This window comes from Trichosurus vulpecula, chromosome 5 (genome assembly GCF_011100635.1).
Source record: "Trichosurus vulpecula isolate mTriVul1 chromosome 5, mTriVul1.pri, whole genome shotgun sequence".
NCBI classification, from domain to species: Eukaryota; Metazoa; Chordata; class Mammalia; order Diprotodontia; family Phalangeridae; genus Trichosurus; species Trichosurus vulpecula.
This window is the reverse complement of record NC_050577.1, coordinates 273,110,869-273,138,637: the sequence shown is the minus strand read 5'-3', so window position 1 is coordinate 273,138,637 and position 27,769 is coordinate 273,110,869. Positions and strand designations below refer to the sequence as shown.

At 48.5% G+C, this 27,769-nt stretch overlaps 1 protein-coding gene across 3 annotated transcripts; it reads left to right on the top strand.

Annotated features, from left to right (window-relative positions):
- Nucleotides 1-27,202, top strand: NR4A1 (nuclear receptor subfamily 4 group A member 1). 3 transcript variants are annotated; one of them, XM_036762158.1, is made up of 8 exons: nt 1-33; nt 1,453-1,576; nt 21,467-22,338; nt 23,464-23,593; nt 24,169-24,320; nt 24,516-24,718; nt 25,077-25,255; nt 26,608-27,202. In XM_036762158.1, the coding sequence occupies exons 3-8, from the start codon at nt 21,469-21,471 to the stop codon at nt 26,862-26,864; spliced, it is 1,791 nt and encodes a 596-aa protein (XP_036618053.1). In that variant the 5' UTR covers nt 1-33; nt 1,453-1,576; nt 21,467-21,468; the 3' UTR covers nt 26,865-27,202. The 3 variants fall into 3 exon arrangements, with proteins under 3 accessions (XP_036618053.1, XP_036618051.1, XP_036618050.1); XM_036762156.1 differs by lacking the exons at nt 1-33; nt 1,453-1,576 and adding an exon at nt 4,039-4,271; XM_036762155.1 differs by lacking the exons at nt 1-33; nt 1,453-1,576 and adding an exon at nt 17,729-18,064.
- Nucleotides 27,203-27,769: the final 567 nt, after the last annotated feature.

Below are 27,769 nucleotides of genomic sequence, written 5' to 3'. Positions count from 1 at the left end.
CATCAACTGTTTCTTTAATGATCTGTAGACATGGTGAGTACTCATCAATGAAGAAAGCTCGAGGTCTGGGGCCTAGGGTTGGAGCCTTGAGTTCCCAGGGGAGGTGGAGGGTAGAGGGCAGGGGTACTTCGCCTTAAACGTGACTGAGGAATGCTTCTCTGGACGTTGGAACCCTGGGTATGTTGTCTTTCCACTTAAGAGAGGGCTGGGATCCTTTGCCCCTCAGGTAGCTAGCTGATAGAGCCAAGCTGCTGCTCACCCTAGCCCCAGGCCTCTGGCTTGTGCCTCATTGCTTGTCAGTCCAGCTTTATTCCCCCTTCCTCCTTGTCATGGAAATATCTGAATATCTGTTTCCCTTTCTCCAGCCCAGATCCCAGGACTGGGAAAGGAAGGCAGGCAAGATAACTGGCCATAACCAGACTTTTGGCTGCCGTCCATCCCCCACCCACAAGCTCAGGACTAGAGAGAAGAGCACTGGCTTGGAATAGGGAGGATTGGTTTTAAAATGGGGATAGTCTAGGACACGTTGGGTTGAAGCAAACAGTTGAGCAGTTTTCTCCAACACTCTCTGTCCTAACTGCTGCCAGTCCTTCCCCATCTCCAGCCCTGGCCACATCTTGGCAGGGTTCCGGACAGAAGGGAAACAGCCAGTTGCCTGATTAATAGAGTAGGATGCTACCTTCTAAGGATCAGTCCCCCCCTCAGGAGCTGGGGATGGGGGTCAGGGACTTTGAGGTCTTCTCTGCTCCTTCTCCTGCTTTGACCTGGAGCCTCTCTCTAATCTGGGCCTCCACTCTTGGCAACATCAGATCCTTTGAGGTGGTTAAAGTTGCTTTCTGTCTATTGGGGGTGGATCAGGGAGGGGCAGAAGATTTCTGGAACCATGTTTGGTCTTCGGGAGGAAAGACGCCTTTCACACTTGCCCTCAGCCCAGCTCCTGCGTCTGTTCTTCCAAACCTCTGCAGGTTAAGATCTGGATCCCTGCCCCATTCTTCATCCATACCCTGCCCCTGCACTCTACCCCCACCCTCGCTCCAGCTCTGGTCACTCAGGCTGTTGTGTAGAAGGAGGGTTCTGGCTGCCAGCCCCAAGCATCCCTGGGAGAGTCCTTGAAGTGGTCACAAGGGCCTGAGTTGGCTGAACCCCTTCTTGGGTCTGCTCTGTTTTGTTTTGCTGTTGTCGGGTCTACTACACGATCCTCTAAGGAGTTTGGGGTTCCAGGAGCGTGCTCGACGTGGGTGCTAACACATGGCCCAGGGAGGCCCCTGTGTTCTGACCTCAACCCTTCCCTCCTTTCTCCCTGCCCGCCCACTGTCCCCCCACCATTGGGCTCCTACGTCTGTTCCTGCTGTTTGCCAAGCTCCCACTCATGCCTGTTTCCTGGCTGGGCCTCTGGTGATTGCAACCAGCTGGATCCCCGTCTCGTTTCTCACTCTTGTTCTTTCTCCACAGGCGGCCATGGTGGCCCCAGGCCAGGGCCCCCCACCCCAAGTCTCTTGGCCTCTCTGTCCCTCTTTACCAGGCCTGGAATGCTTCAAGAATGCCCTGAATATAACCTAATCTGCTGAGCTGTGGGGTAAGTTCCCATCTGTGGTTCTGCCCATCTTCCTTTCTCCTCCACTCCATCCCCTCCAGTCTCTAGGCTGCCTCTGCTTATGAGTGGAACCTATCCTCAGCTAGGGGCACCAGGGGCATCTGCGGGCCCTTGTACTGGGTCCAAGGTGGGGGAGGCAGTAGGCTGTGCACAGGAAACCACCAGTGCCTTTCTGATCTTATACCAAAGGTAGGTATTGGAGACCTGAGCCACACCATGGTGTGGATGTGATTTGGAGACTGGAGGAAGAAAACCCCATCAGGAAATTCTGATAACCTCAGTGGAAAAGAGACAAAAGAATCACAGTGGGAAAGGGAGAGTAGGGGTGGGGGTGGGGAGGTGGCACAGGGTAAGCTGGGGGAAAGGAGTCAGGACAGAGTGGGGAATTAGGAGTTCCTAGCTCTGGGGTAGGGCAGCGCGAGAAGGGATGGCAACAGCTGTTATCCCTGTGGTGGCACGTGCCTGGGGTGAGGGGTAGGGCATCGGGGAATACTTGTCACAAGGGCCAAGGACCCCGGGGGTGTCAGGAGCTTTAAGCCTATGGAGATAGGGAGCACAGCCTTTTTTCTGGAAGGGAGGGAAGAGAAAAGGCAGTTATTTCAGAGCTGGTTTGAAGGCCAGGACAGACACCCCTAAGCACCAGCACCCCCATCCCCATCTACAATATCCTTCAGTCACTTGGGGAAAATCATAGAATGTTAGCACTAGAAAGGACTTTAGGCCTTATTCAGTCTAAGTCTCTCCTTTTACAGGAAGCTGAGACCCAGAAAGGTGAATCAGTTTACCCAAATTGACCCTGTAAATTTCACAGATTTACCTGTGCATCTGGAGAGTAGCAGAGGTGGAAACTCAAACCAGTCATAGAATTTTAGTGGTAGAAGAAGAGGGTAGGGGGTGGGTAAAGCCCTGGGTCTGGGGTCAGAGGACCGGGGTTCACATTCTAGTTTGGCCACTTTACTGTCTGTATGACCTTAGGCAAGGCAAATCATTTCCCTAGGCCTCAGTTTACCCATCTGTAAAATGGATGTGGCTGGTGGACTGAAGGATCCCTGAGGTTGCTTCCTGGGCTCAATCGATGATCTTGCAGAGGTATAGATCATTGAAACCTCCAGATAAACATCAATCCTATGCTGCCTTGACTCCCAGTCCAGGACTTGGGTTTCTAGGGAAGAAGACATTTGGTTGCTGGGTTTCTCTAGAATTGTAATACTCTAGGGCCCCCAGGGTAAGATACAGTTTGGATCAGGTGCTCAGGGCCAAAACAGGCAGGCAAGACTATCCAGGTCTCATCAATTCAGATAATGAGTCACACACCTAGACTTCATCCTCCCTGGGGTCTACACAGATAGCCATGCCATCTGAGGTGGCTTGTCTTGTGCCTCTGGGGCACCTCTGGTCCCAGAACTGGGGGAGAAGGGGAGTTCAGGGGGGCCCCTTGTCCCCAGCCCATTCTAAGCTGTTATGCCTGTGGTGGCACATGCCTGGGGTGAGGGGTAGGGCAGCGGAGAATATTTATCACAAGGGCCAAGGACTCTGGGGGTGTCAGAAGGTGGGTTACCACCTCTTGCTTATTCCAGGATGGCTGACTGGCTTCATTCAAGGATATATGTTATAAAGTGTGAGAAACTCTGGGGAGGGCAAGGAGGCTAGGCTGTTTTCAGTTGCAGGGAAGTGGGGAAAAGATCCTTACCATGTAGGGCTTCCTAGTTTGGGGGAGGTAACTGTGGGAATGGTGTCCTCTTGGCTTCAGGCAGCAGGTTCTGCCCTATTAGCCCACTTGAGTGTAACTTCATGCTCTGGCAAGGGTGAGGGGAAGGGGGATTACAGTCATCGGAAGGGGGGGGCAGGTGGTTGCAGCCTGGGGGGCCTGACCTAGAACAGTGCCCAAGAGAGCACATGAGGCTGAGAGCAGGGTCAGGTTCACACTGCACTAGCCCCTTACCCCTAGTTCTCCCTCCTTTCTCTCCCTCTACCTTCTTCCCAGGCTCTGTACCAAACTTCACCAGCTGGGCCACTATTTGGGACAAAAAGACAAGTTCTATAGATCTGTGCATTCATCCTGTTGTCTGAGCAGTGGTGGTGTGGAATACCCCTTCCTTCCCTCCCTTCCTCCCTGCCCCCCCTCCATGGCCTAAGGGAGTGCCAAGGCCACCCTGCTGAGCCTGCCAACCCCAGGCCCCGTGAGTCCCCGAAGCTGCTGGTCTTGTGACGTGGGCACCTGTCTACTAGCGACTGGGCTCTGGCCCAAGCTCCTGCTCACGCAGGGACCACCCGGCTACCCTGTCAACTGAGTATTTTGGGCTCTTGCTGACCTGAGCCAAATTCCAACTCTTAACCAAGAGAGACCCTAGCTTGGCTCCTCTCCCCTCTCCTCCCTGCCTCCCCTTCGCAGGAGAACTCAGCTCAGGTTTCTGCAATATAAACAGACTAGGACACCCTGGCTTAGCAATAGCCCCAGGATCCCGACCTCTTCACATCCCAGGCACCCCCTTTCCCCTACCTTGGGCTGCAGTACCAGCTGGAGGCAGCCACTCCTCTTCCCTCTGGCCTCTCACCTGCCTCTCCCAGATCAGGGAGGCACTCTCCTCCCCCCTTCCCCCACCCCCAATCCCTTGGACCTTCCCTGCTTGTTGACTGAGGATCTCTAAGCCAGAAACAGACCACTAGGAGGAGGCTGGTGAGTTGTGGGGACAGGGGCTTGTAATTCCTTTCCATCTGATCCTTGCTGTAGCCGTGAACATATAAGTAAGAGAGGAGGGGATGAAGGGGAGGGAATGATTGCTGCCATGCAGTACTTGTTAATTTCCACTGAGGACCAAATGAGAATGAGTGAGTGTACTGGAACCATGATAGGAGGGGTGCAGGTTAGACCTCTGCATGAACTTCCCACATTTAGAGCTGGAAAATGCTCACATATATAGGCTCTGGGGGCTAGCCCTTAGAATATCAGCGAGTGGATGAACTCTTTTCTCTGTTCTTCTTCTGCCTGGGCTAGGTAAAGGACAAGTTTTGTCAAAAAAAAAAAAAAAAAAAGAAAAAGGCAAGGGAAAAGACCTTTGGGAAACCTCAGGCTTGCTGTTAGCCAGTGTTTTATTTAACAAATCATCTTGGATCTCTTAGTCCCTGGGCCTTTGAGGATCGGTTAGAATTTTCAGCCCTCTTTCCCCCAACCTTGGTCTTCTAACTGGTTCCTGCATCTGCCTTTTCCCTTGGTGTCTTGTGCCCTTGGAAAAAAGCTGAAAGAATGCCAGTCTCCTCACCACAAAACACATTCCCTGGAGTAGCAGTGGGACTGGGAGCTGGGCCAGGGGTTCAGCTCTGACATAGAATTAACTAGAGTTTTTTACGTATGCACTTCTCTTTCTCTCTCCCTCTCTTTTTCTCTCTCTCTCTCTCCCCCTCTCTCTCCCCGCTTTTTTCCCCTTCTGAACGTGAGTCTCTAAACAAATCCAGAGCCTGGGTCTAAAAATACTTTAACAATAGGAAAATGCCTCAGTCTTTCCGGCTGTGTCTTGCTATCAGAAGGTTTTTATTTTGGGAATTGAAATCTTGCCCACCTCCTCTGGGTGGTGGCCTTGGTGAGGGGGCAGAGGGAAGGACTGTGGAATTTGGCATAGGGTCTGCAAGGTGGCGTGAGACCCTGGCGTGAGGGAGAGGACAAGAGTTGTTCCAGGAGCCAAGCCAAATTTCTGGCCAGACAGATGGGGAATAAGGTGGGGTTAGATTGGATTGAGAGACAGAATTCTCAACCTTTAAGGTACCTAGAGAAGGAGAGACCCTTTAGTCTTGCGTTTACTAGCTTTCTACTCTGGAAGTTTTTACTGAAGTCTAGCCTAAAGCTGGAAGTGTTTATAGGCATCACCTATTTCTTATCCAAAAAAGAAGGAGATAGCTTTATTAACTTCTAGTTCTGGTAGAAATTAGGTCCCTAAGGATAATAATGATGATGATGATGACCATGATAATATTTACAGAATGCCCTTAGATTTGCAAAATATTTTGCATATATGTCATTTGATGTACCCCAAGAAGGTCAAAGACAGAGGGAAAGGCCCCCATATATACATTTGTTTTTAAGTTTTGAGTTCCAAATTCTATCCCTCCCTTCCCTGCCCCTTCCCTGAGATGGTAAGCAATCTGATATAGGTTATACATGTGCAATCATGTAAAACATAACCCAATATACGGAAGTATTTGTGCAGGCACTTTTTGTAATAGTAAAGATCTGGAAACAAAGTGGGTGCCCGTTGATTGGGGAATGTCTGATACAAGCATATAATGAATTATCTTTGTGCCATAAGAAATGACTAACATGAAGAATTCCGATATAGAACAGTCAGAATCTGGAGAACAATATACCCAGTGGCCGCAATAAAGTTAAGGAAAACAACTTTGAAAGACTTCAATACTCTGCTCAATTACAGTGACCAGTTGTGACTCCAGAAGACTGATAATTCCTGTCTCTTGGCAGAGAGGCGGCAATCTAGAGGTGGGGAACAAAATATCCATTTGCCGATGTGGCCGGCACCTCGATTTCTTTTGCTCGTATATACAGATTTGTGACCAGGGAGGTTTCTGTGGGGCCAGAGAGTCAATAGGAAATGATAATAATCTGAAAAAGAGAAGTACAAATTTAAAAATTGAAAGGAGAAAAAAAAGAATATGGGTCTAGAGGGTTTCAAGGCCAGGGAGAGAGCTGAGGACACACCTGTCTCTGTTCCCAGCCTGGGATCCCTACCCCTGCTGTCTCTGTTCCCTAATGTTAGCCAGCCTGACCTGTCAGCCAGAGTTAATAGAATCTGTCTTTGGTACCGGCTTTTTTTTTTTTTAACTTGGTAGTGCCTTTGATTCTTATAGCAACCCCATGAAAATGGTAACCAGGGCCCTAATCCTCATTTCAAAGATGAGGAAACCATGGCTCAAGGTCTGTCAGTCAGCTAGTGTCGGAGCTGGGACAAGACCTCAGGTCTCTCGAGTTATATCCTTAATAGAATCTTAACCATTATGGAGTGAGAAGGAAGTTTTATAATCCAGTCCAACTCCTTCTTGTTCTTCTTCTTCTTTTTTACAGGCTCAGAGAGTTTTCAGTGATTTGCTCAAAGATGCACAGTTAGTGGTCAGGGCTAAAAGTTAGATTTTGTAACTTCATATGTAGGATTCTTTTCACGAACTTATGGTCTGGTTGAGAAGACAAGAGAAACATTGGGATGACGCCCCTGGTCCCCATTTCTGCAGGCTGGATTCCTCCTATTCCCTTTTATAAACCAGTTCAAACACAACCTCCCATGGACCTTCTTGGACAATACATCCGCTTCTGCTCGGTAGTTATCTTTCTTTCCCATGTTATTACATATAATATAATTATATAATATAAGCATAATATTTATATAAACTAAAATATATAATAATTATATAAAATATTATATAATAATTATATAAGATATGATAATTTTATAAGATATGTAATATAATTATATAAGTTATTATATACTATGCTAATTATATGATGTTATATGATATATAACATATTATAATATTCACGTATTATGTATTACAGTTATTTGGGTTGGGGACATTTAACTCGATTAGACTAGGGTCCATGAGGGTAGGTACCGTGCTGTATCTGTGTTGCATCTCTCTAGCGTTAGCTCAGTATTCTGCCCCACAGCTGATGCTTAACCAGTGTTTATTGACTTAAATTGAATTGGAAAAGTTGAACAAATAAAAGTAAAGGATCTAAACGATTATCCTAGTAAGACCTTAGTGAAAGGGACAAGGTGGTATGTTTCAAGGTTAGGGAGAAGAACAGTTTGTTTGAGACTAAAGCAATAACGAGGGACCAGATTGTGGGAGGCCTTGAATACTAGGTTTTATCCTTGAGGGTGAATTTCTTGATTTTTTCTTTTGCAAACTTACCATGGGTTATTTGGCATTAAAGTTATTTGATTATCACACTCCCTTCTTCAACTATAAGCCCCCTGAGGATTGTGATGAACTGTCTGCACTCTCAAACACAGTGCTTTTTATACAGTGGGTGCTTAATCAATGTTCTTTGAATTGAATTGACACTTAGGGAATCTGAAAGCCCTTTCCCCAGAGATTGACAAAGAGTAATAATTAAGGAAAGTCATTTGCGTGATAGAATGACTCTATCTGAAAGTTTATACAATGCTCTGACCTTTCGGTTCCCTGCCTCTCTGCTAGGAGGAGAGAAACAGGTCTAATTCTCTGTTCTCTGGGACCTTTGTTGGTTTTTCTTTCACTCAAAGTTTGACTTTCTCTAGGTGCTATTTTCATTTTCGCTGTTGTAGTCAGTGTCTAGATGTTGTGTTAGTTCTGCCTGTTTTTCTCTGCCTTGGTTCCTACAAATCTGCCTACACTTCTCTGAATCCCTCCTATGCGTCATTTCTTACAATATTCCTCTAGATCCATATGCCATCTTTTTTTTCAGTCTTTTGCTGGTTGATGGGCATCCGCTCCCCCCACCCCAGCTTTTAGTTATCATAAAGGAGTGTTGTTATGAATTTTCTGCAGCATAAAATTCTACTGGGAAGTTAATCTGTGAGGGATAGGAAGCTCTCAATGAAGTGTAAAAATTCTGCTGTGGAAAAGGCAGATTGTCTAAGGAGATTGATTTGGATACATGAGGAACTATTCAACTGACTTATATTTTTTCCTTTTATTTATTTTTTAATTATTTAACTCATTTTTAGTTTTCAACATTCACTCCCACAAGCTTTTGAGTGTTAAACTTTCTCCGCCTCTCTCCCCAAGATGGTGTGCAATCTGATTTAAGCTCTGCATATACATTTTTATTAAACATATTTTCACATTAGTCATGTTGTAAAGAAGAATGAGAACCAATGAAAACAAAAACAAGAGAGAGAGCAAATAGTTTGCTTCAGTCTGCATTTGACTCCATAATTCTTTCTCTGGATGTGGATAGCATTTTCCATCATGAGTCTTTTGGAGTTGTCTTAGATCCTCGCATTGCTGAGAAGAGCTAAGTCCGTCAAAGTCAGTCATCACACACTGTGGCTGTTACTGTGTACAATGTTCTGCTCACGTCACTCAGCATCAGTTCATATAAGTCTTTCCAGGTTTTTCTGAAGTCCACCTGTTCATCGTTTCTTATGGAACAATAATATTCCATTACATTCATATACAACAACTCATTCAGTCATTTCCCAATTGATGGGCGTCCCCTCTATTTCCAATTTTGGCCACCACAAAAAGAGCTGCTATAAATAGTTTTGTATATGTGGGTCCTTTTCCCATTTTTATGATCTTTTTGGTCAACCGACTTATATTTTTAAAAGATGGGTTCAGAGAAGAGAGACAAAGAAAAGATGAATACAAAAAGGTGACAGGCATTAGGAAAGAATAGTGTCAGGAGCAACTAAGGGGAAGATAATAAAAAGAGGTATTTTTTGGTCTTTAAAACAATGCTGTCAAAAAGAAGGGATTGGACCGTCGATAGGGGTGGATAGGATAATGGTAACAGATGACAGAGAGAAAATAGAACTGTTCACCTCACCTTGCTCCTATTTTCTCTGTTCAAGGAGAGTGACTAGAAAGGATAGAACAAAAGTGGTGAATTGGGATTGAGACCCAAGATCAATACAGAGTGTATGTAGGCTCACCTAGCCGTCTTTGAACTTAAATCATTATGTCCAAATAACCCCCATCCCAGGGAACCTTGGAAGAAATGGTGGCTGTGATTGATAAGCCTCTGCCAGACTTCTTTTTTTAAAAGACATGTTTATTTATTTTGTTAAATATTCCCCAATTATAAGTAAAACAGATTTTTAACAATCATTTTTTAAAATTTTGAGTTCCAAATTCTCTCACTCTTGCCCTTCTTGAGAAGGCAAGCAATTTGACATTGATTATACATGTGTAGTCACGCAAAACATATTTCCATATTAGCCATGTTGCAAAAGAAAACAGACAAAAAATAAAACAAGAAAAATAAAGAAAGTTAAAAAATCTGCTTCAATCTGCACTCAGCATTCATGAGTTCTTTCTTTGGAGGTGGAGAGCATTTTTCATCTTGCATCCTTTGGAATTGTGTCAGTCATCTTGCAATGATTCAGTAGTTGAACAAACATCTGTTTAGTGCTAGGTGCTGGGACTACAAAGCCAAGAGAAAAGATATCCCTGCCCTCAAGGAGTTTATGTTCTGTCAGGGAAAATAGGTTGTAAATTTGTAGGTATATTTGAAATAGATTTTGGGGGAGGACTGTAGCAGCAAAGGGGATGTAAGTTTTCATGGAGAAGGTGGACATTGAGCTGATGCTTAAAGGAAACTAAGGATTCTGAGAGGTGGAGGTGAGGGATGGCACTCCAGGTAAGAGAGACCTCCAGAGGCAAAAACACATAGGTGGAAAATGGAGTGCTAAATGTGAGAAACAGTAAGAAGGAGAGTGCATGATGGGGAGTAATGTGTAATAAGGGTAGACAGGTAAGTTTGAGGTTGTACAAAGCCAGACAGAAAAGGTTCTCTTTCCTCCTAGTCGTGATAAGGAGCTGCTAGAGTTTGAGCAGGAGAATGAAGTCGCAGCTATGGAAGATGAATTGAAAAGGGGAAAGACATGAGGCAAGGAGGCCCCTCAGGAGGCTGTTTCCAGATGAGAGGATACTGGAACCAAAGGGATGACTATGCCAGTAATGAGAAGGGGAGAGAGTCCAGGGATATTGTGGAGGTAGAAACAAGACCTGATGACTGATTGGACATGGGGGTGGGGGTGATGGTTAGGAAGTGAAAAATGGAGGGTGGTGACACCAAGAGGGGTGTGTGTGTGTGTGTGTGTGTGTGTGTGTAGGGAGAGAGAGGGAGAGAGAGAATCTGGGAGTCTTTGGTATGTAGATGACAATTAGACTTAGAAGAGCTGCTAAGTTTGAAGCTGGGTATTGAAGGGGATAGAGCATCAGACCTGGAGTCAGGAAGACCAGAGTTCAAATCCAGCCTTAGATACTTGATGACTGTATATCCTAGGCAAGTCACGAAACCTCAATTTACCTCAGTTTCCTCATCTGTAAAAAAAAAAAAAAGAATATAACTCCCCCCCCCCATCTTTTCTTTTTTGCAATTACCAGACTGGTGGTAGATCAGGGAGAGTACCGTCAAGGTCATTTACCTCCTTTACAGGATTATTGTGAGGATAAAATGGGTTAATATTTGTGAAGCACTTTGCAAACCTTAAAGGGCTCTAAAAGTGCTAATTATTCTAATTCAAGGCAGCTAGGTGATGCTGGAATTGGAATCAGGAAGACCTGAGACTGGGAGACACAGTTGGGGTGTGAGCGCCAGCCCTGATATAGCTGTGCCACCTTGAGGGGGTCTCATTCCGGGCAGGGACCTCTCGCTGGCCTTTTGTCTGTGGCAGCAGCATTCTAGAGCCAGGCCGGAAAATGGAATGCATCCTACTTCTTAGTGGTGTGACCCTGGGCAAGTCACTTAATGGCCCCTACCTCCCAGGAAGAAGGATCCAAACCTCACCTTCCACATGTGGCCTTCACATGTCAAGTTTGGGTTCAGTTAAAGGGCCACACTTGAGGACCTAGAGGGCCACACGTGGCCTCGAGGCTGCAGGTTCCCCACTCCTGGGCTAGAACATCAGCTGAATCTAATAAAGGAAGGGTCAGTGATTAAGCATTTATATAGGACCTGCAATGTGCCAGGCATTGTGCAGAGCACTTTGACAAATGGTTCATTTGATCCTCACTACCACCCTGGGATGGAGATGCAATTATAACTCCCATTTTAAAATTAAGGAAACTGAGGCAGACAGAAGTTTTAAATGACTTGGCCTAGGGACACCAGTAAGTGTCTCAGGTGAGATTTGAACTTGGATCTTCCTACCCCAAGTCCAGCACTCTATGCATAGGAGAGGGGTGTCTCTGTAATATAATTTCATCCAATACGATGAAATTCGGTTGGTAAAAATGCAAAGTCCTAAATATTATTTCCAAGAAGTCACCTTCAGAAGTACAAGATCAGGGAGAGGTAGGTGAAAGTGATGGGGGTTTTGAGTGGACTTGGATGAATGGACAGTGTGATGTGGCAATCAGAAGAGCCATGGGAGCTTTGGAGTCCATTGAGAGGGGGGTGGCGCTACTTCTAAAATTTTCTATTTTGGTCAGACCATATTTGGAGTACTGTGTTTTGTTCTGGCTGCCACATTTTATCAAGGATGCATATTCATTAAGGAAGGATATTGAGAAGTCAGAATGAATCCATAGAGGGGATGACCAAGATTGTGGACATATCGCAAGAGCATGCCATGTGAAGATTGATTGAGGGAGCTAAGGATGTTTAGCCTACAAAAGAAGAGACTTGGGAGGCACCATGATTAGTTTCTTCAGCTATTTGAAGGGCTGCCATGTGGAGAGGGGATTGGACTCTTTTTTTTCTGGCTTAGAATCAGAAGACAGTAGTGGTTAGAAGTTGTGAAATAGCAGATTTAGGCTTAGTGTAAGGGAACATTTCTTGACAATTAGAACTCTCCAAAATGAAATGGACTACTTCGAGTAGTAGTGGGTTCCCTCTCACTAGAGTCTACGTACAAAGCTTAGAGGAATACTTTTCTGGGATATGGGTAAAGAGCATTTGGGAAGTTGAGGTACAAGTTGGACTGAGGTCCCTCCCAACTGTGAGAATTGATGATTCTGCCTCCGGGACCAACTGCAAAATGAGAAGATTAGGCTAGATTGAAATTTAATTTTTAAAATTAGGATTTAAATCCGTATTTAAAATTAGGATTCAAAAATCCTTAAGGTCCTTTCCAGCTGGAATCCTGTGATTCTTGAGTCTGGATGCCTGGGGATGTGTGCCTTAGCTCTGGTACCAGGTGACCAGGGGTGACAGAGTAGTCATGGGGCCTTCTTAAGGATTCTGATGCTTTCCCATTTGGTAGAATTAGATGAATAAATCTATGGACAGTTCATGGATCTCAGAGGGTTCTGAAAGGTTGATGGCTAGTTGGGCCTCTCTGCTTGGACTCATGGAAATATTTCTAGTGTACAGTTATCCCCTTCACATCACCAGGGTTAGGGGTGTAGTGTCCCCACAATCTGGAAAATCTGTGTAAAATTTTTTGGTCTTCCCTTTGTGCCAGAGAAGAAGCCTGAATTTTTCTTTTTCTTTATAGGGGTATTGATATTGTATAGTACTATAGATATATTTTATGTATTTCTGAGTTTCTAAATTTTTTTCTGTGTCTTCTGCTGGCCTTCAAATATCATCTGCAGCATCTGCAAAACTCCCCCCAAATTCCCATTTAATTTCTCATGCCAATCTGTGATATATTGAAACCTGATATATTGAAAGTCCTGATGTGGAAGGGATCACTGTACAAGTTGTCAGTCCTTGACCTAGGGGTCTAAGTGCCTCTCTGCCTAGATATCTTATAGACCTCTCAAAAACCAAACTTTCTACAAAACAGCCTTATTTCTGTGGAGGGTACCGTCATCTTTCCAGGCATCCAGGTTCATAACCTCAGAGTCACTGTGGACTCTGTACCTCCCCTCCTTCTCCCACCCCACCCATCTCCTAATTAGTCCTTAAGTCTTCTTGAATCTTGGACCTTCACAGCATCTCTTGAATCCATCCCCTTCTCTCTATCACATAGCCATTGTGTTAATTTAGGCCCTCATCCCCTCTTGATGGGACTACTGTAGTTAGTTATTCAACAGACATTTATTAAGTGAAGTACTATGCCTTTAAAGCTCTGGGAATACAGATACAAGTGAAGGAAGACAGTTCATAAAAGAGGAGCAGAAAAAGGGGGGAGTAAAAGATGAAAAAAAAATCCTCCTCCTTCGTCTTCTTGCTTCCAATCTCTTCCCTCCTCAATCTCCACAAACTCCACAAAGCTGCCAAAATCATCTCCCCAAAGCACAGGTCTATTTCACTCCCTTACTCAAAAAACTTCTGTGATTCTCTATTGCTTATAATAGGATGACATACAGACCTTCTGGCCTGTTAATAGCTGACATTTCTATAATACTTTATGGTTTGAAAAGTGCTTTCTATGTATTATCTCGCTCGATCCTCACAACAACCCTGGGAGGTAGATGCTAGTATTATACTGATAAAGGAAACAGAGGTAGTTAAATGACTTATCCTGACACAGCTGGGATTTTGAACCCAGATCTTGCCTTCCAGGTCCAGTTCATTATTCAGTACAACACTTAGCTGCCTGTTATTTGAGGTTCCCACATGCCTTTCCAGACTTATTTCCTATTCCATAGACCCATACTCCAGATTCCAGCCACACCTTCTTGCTGATATTCCTTCTCCTCCATGCTTTCTCACAAACCATTCTCCATTCCTGAAATGCGCCGGTCCTTCATCTGTCTTTCAGAATCTTCATTTTCCCTCAATGTCCAGTTCAGATGCTGCCTCCCTCCTAAAGGAAGCCTCTCCTGATCTCCCAAGTGTCAGTGTTCTATCCCTCCTCAAATTACCCTGTATATACCTCTTTACGTACGTGGTTTATTCTTCTAGTACAGGGCTTCTTAAACTTTTTCCACTTGAAACCCCTTCAGTGCTTCTTAAACTGTAGGTCGAGACCCCAGACTCTGAGTTCCTCTAGGACAGGGGCTGTTTTTTGTTTTGTATCCCCAGCATATAGCATAGTGTCTTGCACATTGTGGGAGGGAGGTCTAGACTTGTGCTTTCATTGACAGAGGAAGATTTCACAAGGAAATTCCTACCTTGCCCATGCAGATGGACAGAGGTATTCTTGTTCAGTTGTTTCAGTCATGTCTGTGCCATCTTGACCCCATTTGGGATTTTGTTGGCAAAGATACTGCAGTGGTTTGCCGTTTCCTTCTCCAGCTTGTTTTACAGGTGAGGAAACTGAGGCAAACAGTATTAAGTGACTTGCCAGGGTCACACAGGTAGTAAATGTCTGAGGTCAAATTTGAACTCAGGAAGAGGAGTCTTCCCAACTTCAGGCCCTGCACTTCATCTCCTTCAGCCACCTAGTAACTGCCTGGGAGCAGTATAGTGTCTGTTGGAAAATGGAGGGCGTGATCGCCTGGGGATTCCCTCCTCTAGGGGACATGTACAGCCCTGCCATCAACTTTCTGTTTCCTGTGCTGATGGAAGGGGGAGCCTGATGTGGATAACCAGAAGCAGCAGCATTTCCAAATTATTTTTATTTGGTTTGGAATCTATCTTGTGGTGATTGGGTTGGAGAGATGTCAGAGACTGACCTTCCCTTTTTATTTGCATTTTGTTCCAGTATTAAAATGAGTTTCTATTTTCTGAAGATGTGTTGTGGAATGGAGAGCCCCAGGAGTGCCAGGGACAGGGTGGGGAGAATTGTCTAGGACTGGATTCTTACCTATCAACATTGAGTCCCCTGTAGAGATATGGATGCTTTTATAATCTGTGTTTAGGGCCTCATCCACCTTGTTTGAGGGCTCAGTTTCCGGGGCTTTATAAGAACTGAGTTGAGGCCTGAAGTGAAAGAGGAGGAAAGGGCATGTTTGGCTTCATTCCACACTGTTTCCAAGCATTTAGTGGGGCCCATTTCAGTCAGGGAGTAAGGGGAAAAATCCACTAGGACAGCATATTATAATGGAAAGAACTTTTGACCCAAATCCAGTGACTCCGGTTCTTGCCATTTGCCAGCTGAGTGACTTGGGACCAGTCATTTTCTCTCTCTTGAGACTGTTAAGTGGGGTAATAATACTCTGAGCTCCCTGCAATAACCTCCTATGACTCTCTGATGGGGTGAGGATAGGAATAAGCTCCTCGGGGCTCCTAGGGCAGCTAGGTGGCACAGTGAGTAGTGCACTGGCCCTGGCCTGAGATACTTGACACACTAGTTGTGTGACCTTGGGCAAGTCACTTAACCCCAATTGCCCTGCCTTCCCCCCTAAAAAAATGGTGAAAATAGTGTTCTAAGGAAGGCTTTTAGTTAGTATAGATTAATGGCGGCTGTGAATGTATAGGCCTGCCTGGACTGGGGTGGTAGCAATGGTGGGGAGGATCTAGGCTGAATTGGAGAATGCTCTTCAGAGAAAGGAGTGACAGAGTTCCTTGTTTTCGCCAAGAGGACTTCAGAGTTTCTTACCTGTAGTTCTTGTTTTGGGGGGAGAGTTGTTTGAGTTTTATTTTCCTACGTGTTGAGGGGCTAGGTGTTGGTATCATCCAGGTAGAGATATAGCTGAGGAGAGACCCCTGGGCTGGAGTCGTAGATTTGTAAGGATTCAGGAGTCTGAATTTCTGACTATTTTGATGGAAATTAATTGGGGATGGAGGTGGGGGAGTGGAAGGAAGAAAAGAATGTTAATGAACTTGAAAGTGGTTTGAAAAGTTAACAGTGAATGATCAGCCGTGTGTGTGTGTGTGTGTGTGTGTGTGTGTGTGTGTGTGAGAGAGAGAGAGAGAGAGAGAGAGAGAGAGAGAGGGAGAGAGACTTAGCTCTGACTTCTTGCCCTGGCCAGGTTTTTTTTTGCTATTTCTAAATAAATGGGTTTAATGGGAGGGTTCCTTCCTGTTCTACTTCCCTAATTGTTTCCTCTGGCACCCAGTTCTTCATACTGGGCAGACTGTAGTTTGAGGCCTGGTCATTCTGAACCCTGGCTGGTTCTGGTGTGTCTTCATAATCTCCCTTCTCTCTTTTCCTTCCCCCAATGCACCTGAACTCAGCCTTTTGGGATCCAATGAGAGAACGGCCTGTAAAGAATGTTTTGCAAACCTTAAGGGGCTTTCTAAATGCTAGCCTTTACTCCCTTAGTTTTAGCTCTAGAACCTGTGTACCCCATTGTAAGGTTAGAAGAGGCATCCCAATGAAGACCTCACTTAGGAGTGGAGTTTCATATCAGGATTGCTGTTTCTTACTTCCCAAAGTCTAAGTTGTTCCCGTGTGGTGTAATGGAAAGAAAGCTGAACCTGGAGTCTGGGGAGGCTTTGGCTCAAATAGTTGTAATCCTCTGCCCACCCCCTCGACTTTGAGAAAATCATTTTAACCTCTCCAAGCCTCAGTTTCCCCGTTTGTAAAATGGGGAGGCTCAAATGAGAACATATACAGGGTGTCCCTGTATGTATGTAAAGTATTTTGCAAACCTTAAAGCCTATATAAATGTCAAATTTTTTTTATTCTCCCTGTTATCCGACCCCCTGGCCATTGACCACAGATCTGACTTAGAACTGGAATATCTCGGGTTAAAGGGAGACTTCGAGGGAAGTTGGGAGCAGGGTGGTGGCCAGAGATATGCCCAGGAGAAATGCTTGGGTGGGGGGTTTCTACTTGTAGACGCTGAGGGTGAGGTGGGTATAATGTGGGGACCTCGGTATAGGTGTCGGAGCATTCACTGGGGGGCTCAGTCGAACTCTCACTAGCGGTACCTGGGTGACCGTGGGCAAGTCGGTTTCCTTCTGTATAATTGGGGGGTTGGGGGGAGGCGAACTGGATATAGATAATCCCTAGCCTCCTTTCCGAACTAACACCAATCTTATTTGGCCCGAGGGTAGGATGATAAGTCCAGGAGAAAGTTGGCGGGGGAGGGAGTGGTGGTGCCCGGGAATACCCGAGTAGCCCTTTGGAGGGCGGGTCTGTCCCACCCCTGAAGTTCCCAGGGGCGGCCTCTTATAGCCAGGCTGCCCCTAACGGGCCGCGCCGTTCTGCGCTGCTCTGCCCCCTTCTCCCCTTCCCTCCGGGGTCAAATGTAAGAAAGTCGCGGGTGTTGGAGCAGATCCGGAAGGCGCGGGGTCTCCCCGCCAGCCGGGGTCCCGGCTTTCCAAAGCACCGGGCTGCGATCTCGGGTGGGTCCAGCTTGTGGCTACGAGCGCGACCACAGCGGTCTCCGCAGAGCAGCCTCCACCTTCTTTCCACCTTCGGACCTGGCTGGCCAAGTTCAAAGGCAGTGGGCACCACCCGGGCAACCCCCAGGAACGGAGCATCCCCGAGGAGGGGAGATCCTGGGCTTAGGGGAGCCCCTTTGCCCTGGTCCTCCCCTCCCCTCCGGACCCTTCTTTAGCGGGGCAGGGGAGAGAGGGGGAGCCAGGCCCAGGCTATTTTTAGCCTGCCTGGCGGGCGAGCGGAGGCTATTTATAGATCAAACAATCCCCGCTCCTTGCGTCAATGGAACCCCGAGTGCGTCACGCGCGCAGACATTCCAGGCTCGCGCGCCCCGCCCATTAGGGCTCCCCCTCCCAGCGCTCCCCCGGCCTTCCCTCTAGCCGGAACCGCGCCGCCCCCCGCGCCCTTGTATGGCCAGGAGAGCTCCCGGCCCGCGTGCGTCAGTGGCGCCCCCGCCCCTCTCCGTGCGTCACGGAGTCCTTAAGAGGAGACACTGGCTCGCTTGGAGAGCCCCAGTGGCGGAGGCTGCAGAGTTTGGGGGGAAGCACTGGGGCTGCGGGACCCAGGTTGCAAAGCCGGGCTCTTGCCCTGGCCCCAGCTGGCAGACTTGGGCTGGAGAAGGAGCAGCTGCAGGACGAAAGTCCCCTGGGTAGGTAACTAACCAAGAGGTCTGCAGGATGGAGCGCTTTGAGGATGTTGTGTGAGTGTGTTTTGGGGGTTCGCTTGGGGATGCAGGGGGTGGGGTGTGTGGCAGTGGACCAAGAGGGGGGTGCATGATGCTCGTGCTGAAGCTGAGGACTGCCGTCGGTCTGGGTTTTCATGGGGACAGAAATGCTACTAAGGAGGGATGAGATGGGAACGGCGCACACTGGTTGAAGCAGGATATGGACTTGGGTTCGGCGAGGTGTGTCTTGTGCAAAGGTGTGGAACAGCTGGAGATGAATGACTAATGACTTGGGAGCAACCACGGGGTGATGAAACATACCCCTACTGCGTACTCGCTGTGACCCTTGAAGTCCTCAGCCCTCGGGACACAGCAAGGACTGTGCTTATTAAGTTGAAACCTCTTTCACGTCCCGGCTTTGGGGCATTGGGGTCTCTCGGGCAGCCGGTAGCCCCTCCTCTGGTAAGCAGGGTGTGGGGCCAACATCGTCTGTGGGTTGCTGCCACCGACGTTACTGAATTTCATATTGCTTGGTCGGTCTTTAGGACAATGTGTGCTCAGGGCTTTCTCACTACGGCTCCTCCCCTCCCCTCCAGTCACTTTCTTGAACCTGCCTTTCGGGCTGGTTTAATTTTGCAGGCGGGTAGGCAGGAGATTCTTTTCTTCTGTATCCACCCTGCAGTAGCCTAAACTCAGCATAGAGGGAGGAAATAAGTTTCAGACAGTGGAAGATACAGTTGTACTGGTTGTGTGTGGGGTGGGGGGCGTGGGGAGAGGGAAGAGAGAGCGGGGAACTGGGGCAAACGAGCGGAGCTGCAGACTCTCTTGGTCTTTTTTGAAATGCAGGGCACAATAATCACACGGAGTTATTGGATTGAGGGGAATGGGGGTGGGGGGGAGAGGGAGGCCAAACTGTGTCTTAGGTCTGTGTTTTTCTCCGAAAGCCCCAGAGTGTGGCTAGTAGAGCTGGAAGGGGTTTGCCCTCAGTGCACACCCACACTTAACACATTTTGCCTTGGGGAAGGTGGTGGGATTTGGGGTTTTGTAGTTACATAAAATACCCAGACTTTGCAGCAGTGCCCACTCCCTGAGGATGCTCCTCCCCCCAGGTAGCCCTCATTTCCCTCTCCTCCCCCCACCCCTCAGGAAGCTAGATCTCACAGGTGGGGTGCAGCTTGGGGCTGGTTTGGAGGAACAGGTGCAGCCTGCACTGTTGCCAACACCTGCCTTAAGCCGGATTCTCTCCAGCCTTCCCCTTCCTCCTCCCTAGCCCCTCCCCTCCTCTCTTTCCCCCCTCCCATTTTTGGGTGTTTGTATCCTTTCTGGAGGGAGCTGTGAGTAGAGGATTTGGGGGTGGTGGCATCATCTGTCAACTATATCTTATTTTATCAAGTGATGGAGTCCCTCCTGGTCTGGGGAGCCAGAGGTAATTAGGAAACTGTAATAATGATTGGGGGCAGTTCTGAGACACTGCTTAGAAGAGTTGGTTATTGATCGGGATGTGGAACTTTGGAACAAACTGCCTTGGAACAACATTCAGTGTTCTGCTTACTCTCCCACATACACCTACCTCTAGCCTTTCCCACCTTTCCGTTAGGCTTGCTTTTTGGGGGGGAGGAAGGGAGAATGCAGTCCTGTCCCTCCCAGGCTCACTTTGGGATGGGGGGGACATGTAATCCCCCCCAACCTCATTTTGGGAGGGGTGATGTGACCCTATCCTCACTTGGGTGGGGGAGGGGGAGACAAAGTCCATCTCCTTTGCTTGAATCACCTCCCCTTCTCCCCCTCCCTTCCCTACTTCCCAATGCTACTTAAAACTTCAGTAGCATCCAAAAGGGACCTGGCACAGATTTATAAGGGGCTTGTTGTCCTTGGATTGTGTGAATGACTTCAGGCTAGGACAGGGCCACTCCCAACTACCCCTGTTCCCACCCCATTAATCCTACTCTTTGTGCTATGTGCCCACCAAGATAATGGATGGGGCGGAGCAGGAGGGTTCCTTGTTCCCTTGGCAAGCCCAGGCTGGTGGGGGGGGAGCATACCCGCCCCTCCTGGCACAGGGGTATCCTCATCTGAAGGTATTTCTCTCTCTGGGGCTAGGGAGCCCCATGTCCCTGAATTGTTCAGGTCATGTATGAAGGTCATTTAGACTAGCCCCCACCCCATTTTACAGATAAGGAAAATGGAGCCCAGAGAGGTCGTACATTGACTTGCCCAACCAAGGTCACATATCAAGTTAGTAGGAGAGCAGGAGAGTTTGAATCTGAACCTTCATCCTATTTTGCTCTTCCCCCTCTGTTTCAGGCCCCTATTACTTCCCAATCCCAGTCATCCATAATCTGTACGTAGGCTTTAAGATTTCTTCTGGAGCTCTTTCTGTTTTCCCTTTGGGGCTTCCTGAATTACAGGTGAAGGAAAGATAAAATGAGCCTTTCCCTGTCCCCTCTCCTATGGGATTCCTGGGCCAGACACTGATTTAGAGTGAAACCTGAGAGTCAAAAGGGCTCATTGGCTGGGGCCCAGAATCGTCTTCCCTGTTCCCCCTCCCCCCCCCCTCCACAAGGTACCTTCAGCTGGCTTTGGAAATGACACTTAGAAAAAAAACAAGGAAAAATGTCTTTGGAGGCAGCCTTGGAATCCCTCCCAAAAACTGTCTCTTCTCCTTCTTGGGATCCCGTAGCCTTTGGTATCTTCCTCTCCTTGCCTTTCCAGTCCAAGTGAGCTCCTCTCCAGCACGCCTTCGACCTTTAAAGGTCTTTGAGCCATGTTACCTGATCAGCTTGCTTTCTCCCGGGGCTGGGGCCCAAGGATGACCTGACTCTTTGGGGAAGCCAACAGTGAGGGGTCCAGTTAGAGCTTGGGAGCTCACCACTTTACCTTTCCACGTTCAGAGTGGGTGTAGTTGTTGCTTCAGGCCCCCTAGTGATGGGGTGTATGTGTGTATGTGTGCTGTCTGTGTAGGCTGGGTGAGGGGGTTGGGCAGGTTTCTTTCAGCCACAAGGGAGGGGAAGGGAATCACCATTTGCCCGAAAGCCCAGCTCCAGATTGCTTCTTGGTTAGATCAAGGCATCCCTTCTCCTCCAGCAGAAAAGTGTTTCATTTGGTGCTGTTCTTTAGGGCCTTTTCACTTCTAAACCAGACTAGGGTGTGGGCTGGGCTTTTCCTCACTAAGTCCAACACACCCCCCCATCCTTACCCTGGCTGCATAGGGGTATTTACAGTTATGTCTCCACTCCTAGATCTCCACTGTAAGACTCCAGGGATTCAGGAGTTGTGGATAGCAAATGTCTTGATTTCCCCATCCTCTGGAAGCTAGACCTGAGAGGTCAGGTGAGGAGGGATGTAGGAAATGAGGATCTCTTTCCCTTTTTCCTTTCCCTGCTACAGAGATGCCCTGTATCCCAGCCCAGTATGGGACATCAGCTCAGAGTCCAGGACCCCGTGACCATTTTGCCATTGACCCCCTGATCCAATCTGGCTTCACCAAGATCACCATGGACCTGGCTGGCCCGGAAGTGCCTCCCACAGCTCCCACTGCCCTGCCCAGCTTCAGCACCTTTATGGATAGCTACACGGGCGAGTTTGACACCTTCCTCTACCAGCTGCCGGGGGCTACCCAACCTGCCTCCTCTTCCTCTTCCTCTTCCACATCCTCCTCTTCTTCCTCCACGTCGTCATCCTCAGCCACCTCCCCGGCCTCCTCTTCATTCAAGTTTGAGGACTTTCAAATCTATGGCTGCTACCCTGGCTCCTTCAGCAATCAGCTGGATGAGACCCTCTCATCCAGCGGCTCAGACTACTACGGCAGTCCCTGCTCAGCCCCATCCCCATCCACCCCCGGTTTCCAGCCCCCGCAGCTCTCCCCCTGGGATGGGAGCTCCTTTGGCCCCTTCTCCCCCAACCAGACTTATGACAGTCTTCGTGCATGGACAGAGCAGATGCCCAAGGGTCGCCCCCAGCCTCCTGCGTTTTTTTCCTTTAGCCCCCCTGCTGCCCCAAGCCCAACCATGTCACCGAGTCCCCTGAAGCTGCTCCCACCCCAGCCTGCTCACCGGCTGGGGGAGGGTGAAGGCTATGGACAGGCTGTCTTTTCTGCCCTGGCATCTGGCTCCCCCCACCTAGATGGGCCCTTGTCTCCAGCCAAGGCTCGGACTGGGGTCCCTGGGGGGATGGAAGGTCGCTGTGCTGTCTGCGGGGACAATGCCTCCTGTCAGCACTACGGTGTCCGAACCTGTGAGGGCTGCAAAGGCTTCTTCAAGGTAACTATCCATTTGCTGCTGGGTCCACTCTGTCCCCTAGCACCCCCTTCTTTCACTTGACTGTTGCTCCTCTGTTGATAGTGACAGATGGCAGAGGAAGGGAGGAGACTGAGGTCAGGCACAGTTGGGGTCTTCTCTGAAGGGGCAAAGCCAGCTCTGGTCCCTCACACACCTTTTGCTTTCCCCTACGTGGAGAAGGGTCATGGTGTACGTGTCAGAAAGAGCACTGAATTTGGAGATGGGTTCAAATCCCAGCTGGGCTTCTGATTTGTACCAGTGTCACATTGAGGAAACCCCTTGCCCTCTCTGGCTCTCTCAGTTTCCTCATTTGTAACAGGAAGGGGTGTTGGCTAGACGTTCTTGAGGGTTCCTGCCATCTCAAACCCAAGAATCTAGAATTCCTTTGGATGAAGAAGTGGGGGCTAGATTCTGGGATCCTGGGACCTAGGGGAGAGGGCAGTGGCCTTCCATGTAGGGGAATGAGACAAAGCTCCTCCAAGTTCCTGGGTGGTGAAGGGCTGCAAGTCTCCAGGATGTCTAGGCTCTGAATTTTCCACTCTTCGGCACCCCCACCCCCCAAACCCCTAAGGTGGGGGATGGGGGGAGAGCAAGAGCCCCGGGGCAGGCATGTTCCTGGCAGGGGATGAAAGGAACTGGGAAGAGGTCTTGGAGGGTGGTAGGGAATGGGACTCTGGAACAGGCTGTGTTCTTGTCCCAGTGCTGGGTTTGTGCCCCACTCCCTCCCCCGCTTCCCTCACTCCAGCCTCTCCCCAGTCCTCATGTATTCCACAGGAGGAGGGACTAGCAGAAACAGACAGATTGAAAAGTACAGGTGCAGGGTCTGGGGAGTCCTTCCCCACCCCCCCACCCCCCATCTCCATGTCCTTGGGCTGGCTTCTTGGAGAAATGTGAAACCTTCCCATTCCCCCCCCAAGACCCTCCTCTCCTACTCCTCCCCACCTCCCCGGCCGCCCCAAATGTTAGAAAAATAGCTGGGAACAGAAGCCGCTTTTGTCCAGGCGGCGGCAGGATCTTGGAAGGCACCCCCCTCCCATCGAGTTTCTTCCCTCCTCCAACTCTGAGTCCTGACAGCTTGTTCCTTCTCTGCCCCCTTCCCTCCCCCAGCGAACGGTGCAGAAAAACGCCAAGTACGTGTGCCTGGCCAATAAGGACTGTCCCGTGGACAAGAGGCGTCGAAACCGGTGCCAGTTCTGCCGTTTCCAGAAGTGTCTGGCTGTGGGCATGGTGAAAGAAGGTGGGTGGTGGGGCCCAGGCTGAGGGGGACAGAGGCTGAGCAGGAGAAAGGGGCTCATAGATCTGGAGGAAGTGGAGTGACAGTTGGGTCAAGGTCAAGGTGGACAGGTAGTGAGGAGGGGACTGGTCTAAGAGAGGATGCGTGGTGGGGTTCATGGTGATCCCTGGGGATTGTGAGATGGGTGGGCTCCTCCAGACAAGCTCCCTTTGCATGCTTGTCTTTGCATTTTTTTAATAATTGTATTCCAGGTTTTCTTTGAAATTGTATGTTTTTTATGCATTTAAAAACATGACTCAAAAAGGGGTCCATAGGTTTCACCAAACTCTAAAAGGAATATCTAGGATACCAAAAGATTAAGAGTGCCTGCCCTAGGTCATTGATATGGCTTTCCAAGGGTGCTTACTTTCAATTTGCTGACCCAATGAGACTCTTCTTAGGGTCATGGCCCCCAACTCCAGGTTGGAGAGAAGGACAGTGTTGTTTCTAGTGATGAATCCACATTGGGTGGGAAGTCTTGGGGCTCCCCATTCCTCCACTCAAACCCTGTTTGCTAACCTCTGACCTGATCTCTCTAGTGGTCCGAACAGACAGTCTGAAGGGACGTCGGGGTCGCCTCCCCTCCAAACCCAAGCAGACTCCAGATTCTTCTCCTGTGAACCTCCTCACCTCCCTCGTACGGGCACACATCGACTCTGTGCCCAGCACTGCTAAATTGGACTACTCCAAGGTGAGTCGTGCTCCTGCCTGGCTTGAGCAGTGAGAGGAATGGGGTCCTGGGATCCTCAACCCCTCTCCCTCCACCTCCCCCACCAGCATGATCCCCTTGGAGAGAGGAGAGCCCCCTGGAGAGGTGGATTTTGTGATACAGTGTTCTAGCTCAGCCTTTTTCTGAAGATACTGACTCCCCCCTTGGCCTCCTCAGTTTCAGGAGTTAGCACTGCCCCAGTTTGGGAAAGAGGACCCCGGAGACGTACAACAATTTTACGATCTGCTTTCCGGCTCCATGGATGTGATTCGCAAGTGGGCAGAGAAAATCCCTGGCTTTTTGGACCTTCCACCAGCTGACCAGGACCTGCTGTTGGAGTCTGCCTTCTTGGAACTCTTCATCCTCCGACTAGCCTACAGGTATCCTGCCTTAGGGACTCTTTTCTGTCCCTAGACCCCAAATGTATCCCCAGCCACCTCTTCCTAATCTCTGGCTCTTGTCAGGAAGCACCTCCTATGTATGTCTTGGGTATCTTCCACTTTTTCCCTTCCCTGCCCCCTGATTCTGGCTATGACCTGTTTTCCATTCTCTTCCAGTCTCCTCATCCTTTCTTTCCCACCCAGCCTCAGATACAGAGGGAGTTCTCTCCTACATTTGCCACATTCCCTTTTGTGTATCCTTGTTGAGGAAAGGGCACCATCATTGAGGACCACAGACCTCACGTCCTCTGTACCTATCTATCTCTCCCTCCCCGCTACCCCCAACCACCATACACAGGTCCAAGCCTGGGGAAGGGAAGCTGATCTTCTGCACGGGGCTGGTTCTGCATCGGCTGCAGTGCGTCCGTGGTTTTGGGGACTGGATCGACAGCATCCTGGCCTTTTCTCGATCCCTGCACAGCATGGTCATTGACGTCCCAGCCTTCTCCTGCCTCGCCGCCCTTGTCATCATCACTGGTAAGGAGGGGGCTGGAGAGGTGAGAAGCTAAGCTAAGCACTGTCTGCCTGAAGGGGGAGATGGCTGGGTTACTCTCTCCCCAAAGCCAGGCCCTATGTGTCACTAATCCACAGCCATGTCATTGGGTACCCGACTTTGTGACTGAGCACTAAGCCAGAAGCTAGTCCCTTCCCTGACTTAGGGAGCTTGGGATCGGGTTCAGGGAGGAGGCAAGACTGTCCATATGAACCAGCAATAATACAAAGCAAAGTGAGTATGGGACAGGTGCTAAATGAATTCAAAGAGGGAAGGCATTGATCGCTGGCCTCAGGTAGTGAGGGAGGGCTTCTTGGAAGAGGTGACCCTTAAAGGCAGTAGTGTGAAACAAATAAAAATGGCTACTAAATGTGCATGAGAATCCCTGACAACCACGTATCTACTTAGAAAACCACATATCAGGGGTAGCTAGATGGTGCAGTGGCTAGAGTCACTGGCCCTGGAGTCAGGGAGGACCTCAGTTTAAATCCAGCCTCAGACACTTAGTAGCTGTGTGACCCTGGGCAAGTCACTTAACCCCATTGCATTAAAAAGAAGAAAGAAAACCACATGTTAACATTAGGTTCTATTGTATTTTTAAATATTTTGTTAAATGTTTCCCAATTATATTTTAGTCTTGTTCTGGCTGCACTGGGAAATGTTGCAGCTGGGTATGTGTTTGACAGCACTGAGTCCAGAGAGAGGGAGACACAGACCCCGAGAGCAGGTGGAGTGTGGTAATGGAAGGAGGCTGTGACTATAGATGTTGCTCATGGGTTGGAGAGAGTCCCAAGGGGAAAGCCAGCTCCTGGGGGCTGTGTGTAAAATCAGCTGTGAAGGGAACATACTTGGGGGACTCAACAGGCAAAGTCTTTTTTTGTTCTTTTTAATATGTTGTTTAGTCATGTTCAGTCATCTCTGACTCTTCTTGACCCCTTTGGGGGTTTTCTTAGCAAAGATGCTGCAGTGGTTTACCATTTCCTTCTTCAGCTCATTTCACAGAAGAGGAAACTGAGGCAAACAGGGTTAAGCGACCTGCCCAGGGTCACACAAGCTAACATTTATTTCATTAAATATTTCTCAATTACGTTTTAACATAGATTTTTAAAAATTTTGAGTTCTGGATTCTCTCTTTCCTTCTCTTTGAGAAGGTAAGCAATTTGATATTGATAATACATGTGAAGTCATATAAAACATACTTCCATAATAGTCTACAGGGCAAATTCTCTTGGAGGTGCAGGGATCTTGCCAGGAGTCCTAGATCGCAGCCTGGGCAAAGCAGAATGTCCATCATGTCCTGGCCACGTAGCTCACCTGCCCTACTCTCCACCCACAGACCGCCATGGGCTGCAGGAGCCTCGGAAGGTGGAAGAGCTGCAGAACCGAATCGCAGGCTGTCTGAAGGAGCACGTGTCATCCACGTCAGGGGAGCCCCAGCCCCCCAGCTGCCTGTCTCGCCTCCTGGGCAAGCTGCCCGAACTACGCACCCTGTGTACCCAAGGGCTGCAGCGAATCTTCTACCTCAAACTGGAGGACCTGGTGCCACCCCCTGCCATTGTGGACAAGATCTTCATGGATACTCTGCCCTTCTGAAACTCATATCTCCACCCCCACCCACGCGTGCACATGCACCCCACGTGCCTTCAGGCTATAGCTCCAACACTCCCCTCAAAATATTCCCCTCCTAACCCCTTTTGCCCCCATCTCTGCCTTGGCTGGGGCTGTATCCTACAGGTTCTCACTCCAAGGGAGTGGGGAAAACTGTCTCTAGGCCTTAATGGGAGATGTTGAGTTGGAGGAAAGGCTTCTCCCTCCAGCTTTCCTCCCTCCTTATCCCTCCCCCTGAAAAAGAAAAAGAAAAAAAAAACTGGCCATAGCCTCTTGCTTTAATTTTTTTGTATAATAAATCTTTTTAACAAGCACGTTGTAAATAGGCAGAAAGCTGCTGTTGTACATAAGGGAGAGAGAGGCCTGGGCAAGCAGGGGAGGGAGGGGTTGGTTGGACTGGGCCGTATGGGCAGGGGGATGAATTGGAGGGAACATAAGAGTCTGACTCCAGACTTGTCTGAGTAAGCCCTCCTCTGCCCCCACCACTCTCCCTGCCCTCCCCTCCCCACCATGTATATAAAGTGTCTGTCACTCTAGAAAAAAGAAAGACATAGGACAGATTCTGACGTTTATATTTGTGTATTTTTCTGGATTTATAGTATGTGACTTTTCTGATTAATATATTTAATATATTGAATAAAAAAATAGACTTGTAGCTGAAACTGGGACTTTGCGTGCCTCGCCCCCAAAATACAAGTAACGTAGTTGATACTGTAGCACCTAACTAGGGTCTACAAAGTGCTTTACACAAGTTCCTTGGTCTTCACAGGAACTCTTGTGATGTGGGCCAGGGGCTTATTGTCCCCATTTGGAGCAGAACTAGGCCTACTGAATGAGAAAGACCTATCTAGGGCTGTTGCTACTACAAGATACAAAGCAGTGCAGTAGGG

Bases quoted from the DNA above. Each gene is read 5' to 3' on its own strand.
- NR4A1 (XM_036762158.1), top strand. From the start codon at position 21,469: ATGCCCTGTATCCCAGCCCAGTATGGGACATCAGCTCAGAGTCCAGGA. The intron at 22,339-23,463 runs GTAACTATCCAT...TCCCTCCCCCAG, and splicing joins GCTGCAAAGGCTTCTTCAAG to CGAACGGTGCAGAAAAACGC. The intron at 24,719-25,076 runs GTATCCTGCCTT...CACCATACACAG, and splicing joins ATCCTCCGACTAGCCTACAG to GTCCAAGCCTGGGGAAGGGA.